This window comes from Alligator sinensis, unplaced genomic scaffold (assembly GCF_000455745.1).
Source record: "Alligator sinensis unplaced genomic scaffold, ASM45574v1 scaffold1354_1, whole genome shotgun sequence".
NCBI lineage: Eukaryota > Metazoa > Chordata > Crocodylia > Alligatoridae > Alligator > Alligator sinensis.
The window spans coordinates 1,291,734-1,295,932 of record NW_005842344.1 but is presented as its reverse complement, the minus strand read 5'-3'; the positions used below and the strand labels follow the sequence as shown (position 1 = coordinate 1,295,932).

Below are 4,199 nucleotides of genomic sequence, written 5' to 3'. Positions count from 1 at the left end.
AGCTACAGAATTACCTTTCAGACCTTAGCTGAAAGCAGAAGCCAGGTAGAATAGGCAGTAGTTTCAGTAGAACCAAGTTAGATGCTTATGAAACCACCAGGGGCGAGGTGTGTAGCTGTAGTAAACAAGTACGGTGTTTGTCATCAAAAGCCACATCCTTAAACAGTCACATGCTAAAACACACCTTTTCAGTTTTTTATAGGGAAATTGAACACCCTAACCCTTTTAAGTTTCTGTCTCAACGTAAGTCAACTTTATAGGGCAAATCTGGAGCAAGTCACAGGGAAAAATAAGTCACGTTGTTACAAATACTTTATTTGCCAACAAGTTTTCTATGTTGTCGGGGAAAAACTGATTCCTGAAAAAGTTACAAGACTTCATGATTCAGAGAATGTGAAGACTAGAGCCTTTAGCTCTGTTACTCCATTTGTTAATAATTAAAACTGTGACAGTGACATGAATTTTAGAGACATGTCAGTTCTCTATGCTCCCCTTCCCCCCCAAATTTGACTTTAAATATTATTGACGGGCATGAGACCTTTCGTTATATGGCACGACAGCAGATATTTATGCTGCAGCTTCAAGCTTGCACTTTGGAACCAAATGTACAGTGCAATTCTCACACTGAGGTCCTGGCAATGTCAAACCCAACTGCAGCATGTTTAGAGATGCTCAGCTGAAGATGAAAGCCTGTACCCCTTTCCACACACCATCATCTTCCCTTCTGCAAAATCTGTACAAATCTTTAGCTTTACATTCATGGATGTGCCAGAAGTTTCTGATAATGCTGGGGAAACCTTGCATAACAGTCTATACCTGTTTGCCAAGATGCTATATATCAAATCGATTTAAGTTGTATGCGGTTGGATGGTTTTGCCTGTTATACTGGAAGTGATCCGTTAAAACATTGGTTCGGCCATACTGATAGTCTCCATGTTGTGAAAATGCCACGAGTCCATTCTGAGACTTTTCTGGAGTGTTAAGGTGATGGTCCAAATTCACAAGGTCTGCAGTTGTAATTGGAAGCAACTGCTTCTTCGCTTCCTGGTTTGCATCATATTTTGTCTGTGGAAATAACAGATTAACACAATCTCTCAGAGGCTGCCCAATAAGCAAATATGCTTAGGAAGAACAAAAGCTGTTCCAGAAGAAACCAGTCAGACTAAAGTCTGTGCTCACCAAAATATGAAATCCCAAGTCACTCCTGTTGTGACTCCCTACCCATTGTTATTCTTAGTTAATACGGCTTTTGAGCAAACTTGATGCTGAAGCCACTAGATCCTTAATCCTAATTTTTTAATCAGATTAAAATTGGAGATAGGAGTTTAACAAAGGCCAAAAACCACAACTTATCTACTGGCTGAAACCCTAAATCAGCCTCTGTTCAGGCAAAAGAGATTTCTTCTGGTTACTGTACACCAGAACTCATACACAAACAAGTTCGCAACCTGTGCATTTATCTTGTCCAACCCTAATTTTCTCAGGGGGTCGGACTAGATGGCTTCCTGAGGTCCCTTCCAACCCTAATTTTCTATGAATCTATACTTAGGTGCCTACAGAAACTCAAGAGAAGATCACCATCTTAAATGTTTGTAAGAACAAGTTAAAAAGCTGGCTGCTTCCAGGGGGCAGCGCCTGGCACCGGCACCACAAGCGGCTGCTGTAAAAATAAGTCCTCTGATCCACCAAAGCAGCACACTTAATTAGTGGCACAGCAAGTGTCCCCTTATCCCCATCCTGCGTAAGAGGGACTCTCCCTAAACATGGCTCATTCATACTTTGGTCTCTGCTAAACCTACAAAATGTGGGCAACTTCTGATGATATGTTATGTGATGCAATTTTGATCTTTGTTCTGCTAATGGACAACTAAGTTAATAAAGGAACATTTTATGTTTACCAGAGCACAGCAGCTTTCAGATACTACTGACCAAAACAGGGGCCACAATGTACACGTACCTTGTTATACAAGAATACTCCTAGGATAGCAGTCATCATTCCAAGAACATTGGTGCTGGTAACTGGGTTTCGAAGCATTATAAGAGAAACTGTTATGACCATGATTCTTTTTGTGGCATTTGCAACAGAGTAACTTAAAGGGCTGATCAAATTAAGAATACTGAAGGCAATGACATTCTGGGCAAAGTTACAGAATCCACTGATTATGAGCAGCATTAAGGTCCAGGACCAATGAGACACAGTACTCTACAGGGAAAACAAAACGTAGCAAGAGTCAGTTAATATATTCAGTTTCCGGGAAAAGATGAAGAAAACTTCCTGTACAAAAGTAGATGCAACTCCCAGTAACTTCTGTAATTACCTGTCACCAGCTTTTTGATAGGGAAGACATCCTCACCCCCTCAGTAAAAAGGCTCAACGCTACACGTCCTCCCACCCCTCCCCTGCCGTTCTGACATTCACTGGCTGTCCATTTCTACAGCTGCCCTCACCACATATATTTTAGGCTCATCTGGATTTGATTTTCAAGGTTCTCATCTTCTGGTGCTAGTTCCTGAAGTCTGTGCTGCTGTATGACAGACAGCTGCTTTTGTCTGCTGAGATGGCAATGCGTTCTTCCTATACACTTGCACTCAGCGCCTGCCTTTTCTCAACTACTTTTTGGCACAGCTGTCAACAAGTCTAACCAAGGATTACATGGTGATGCTTACCAAATCTCTTAGGCACCGATAAACTTTTCTCTACTGTAAAGCTTGCTGAAGACTCACCAAGTCATTCTCTACTAGGAAGGAAGAAAGGTCCACCAAAACCCATGTTGGGATCATGAAAAATACAGCATGGCATCCAAGTATATTCAGCAACCGAAGATGATGTATCCGGGAATCTCTTAACACCTGATAAGCAAGACACAAGAAATCATTCCCTGGCCAAACATTAAGGGCATTCAAAGTAGAGGAAGTCGTTCCAACAAGCACAGTTCCAAACACTGGTAGGAAACAATAAACCATTGCCCACTCAAAAAGTCTAACTCGTTTTGTACCAAGGGATTAAGGCTAGGTAGCAGTCTGCCTGGAGGCAAAGACTTGCTACTTGGTTAGTTTAAAAACTGGAAAGGGTTACCAGTCAGCTGTTCACGCTGTCTACTAGCACCCACCTCTTAAGTGTTAAACGTTCTGCTCAGACTTAAAAAACCTGCTTTTTTTCCCCCAAAGCAAATTCAAGAAACATGTCTGAGCTCTGAATGACCTGTTCCAGGGTCAAGGGTGTGGCAAGGGCTAGCAAGTGCTGAAGGTGTAGTCTTTCAAATACAATGATAGTCTCACGGTCCCTATGAACGCTCATACTGCTGATGAGAGTTAATGAGCCTTGGGCGTGGCAAAGAGATCTCAGTGGTTCTCAACCTCTTCAGACTGGTAGCCCTGTCTCCAAACATGCCTGCTCTGAGTTTCTGCTGTATTTTGACTGCAGAAAAACAACTGGACAATTCTCCTGTTGCAAAGAGCTGAGGAAAACCACAACGTTTTGGCACCACGGCTTCCCAGCGGAACTCGCCGGGTGTCTCTTGTGAATCACGCTGGCACATCTGAGAGCGCCAGCACGGCAGGACACCTCCCGTCCCCCTTGAAAGGATCTCAAAGCAGCACCCTGGCTGAGCATGACCGAGCGAAGGGCAGCCTGTGGGTCAGCACGCTGCCGGTGCCACGGGCTGGACTTCCAGCCAGCAAAGGGGGCAGGAGAACCATTACCTTTTTGGAAAAGATGTTCTGAAGCGAGAAGCAAAGCGTAGCAGCAAGAGCACTGATGAGTCCCCACATGTCAAAAGACAGTTCAGTCACCGTGGCCAGCAGGACACCGCTAATTATAGGGATTAATGATAAATACACCTGAAAGAGGGAGCAAGGGAGATGAGCTTACACCCTTCGGGCACTTCCAGCTCAACAAGGTCTTGCGCGCGCGTTCGGCCTGCACAGCGCAGACGACCAGCTCGTCCCGCGCTCTCGGAGGGCTCCTTCACCATCGCGAGAGCGAGCGCTCGGCTCCGGGCCGCAGAGCCCCCGGGCTGGAGGGGACTCCAGGGTCCGGAGCGCCCCGTGCTGCGGGCGGGCGCAGCCCCCGGGACGGCCCCTACCTTTGTGGTCTGCTTCTCCTTCATGATGATCCTGGAGAGCAGCACGACCCAGATGGGCATGGTGGCCTTCACTGCAAGCAGAGGGAAGGCGAGGCGGGCGCTGCCGCGACCCGG

At 45.6% G+C, this 4,199-nt stretch overlaps 1 protein-coding gene across 1 annotated transcript; it reads right to left on the bottom strand.

The window, feature by feature from the left end:
• Positions 1-294: 294 nt before the first annotated feature.
• Positions 295-4,193, bottom strand: SLC35E1 (solute carrier family 35 member E1). Its single transcript, XM_006028854.3, has 5 exons — positions 4,086-4,193; positions 3,703-3,840; positions 2,725-2,850; positions 1,958-2,203; positions 295-1,065 (listed from the first exon to the last, which is right to left on the bottom strand). Exons 1-5 carry the CDS (start codon positions 4,143-4,145, stop codon positions 832-834), a joined length of 804 nt encoding a protein of 267 aa, XP_006028916.1. The 5' UTR covers positions 4,146-4,193; the 3' UTR covers positions 295-831.
• Between the last annotated feature and the right edge of the window lie 6 nt (positions 4,194-4,199).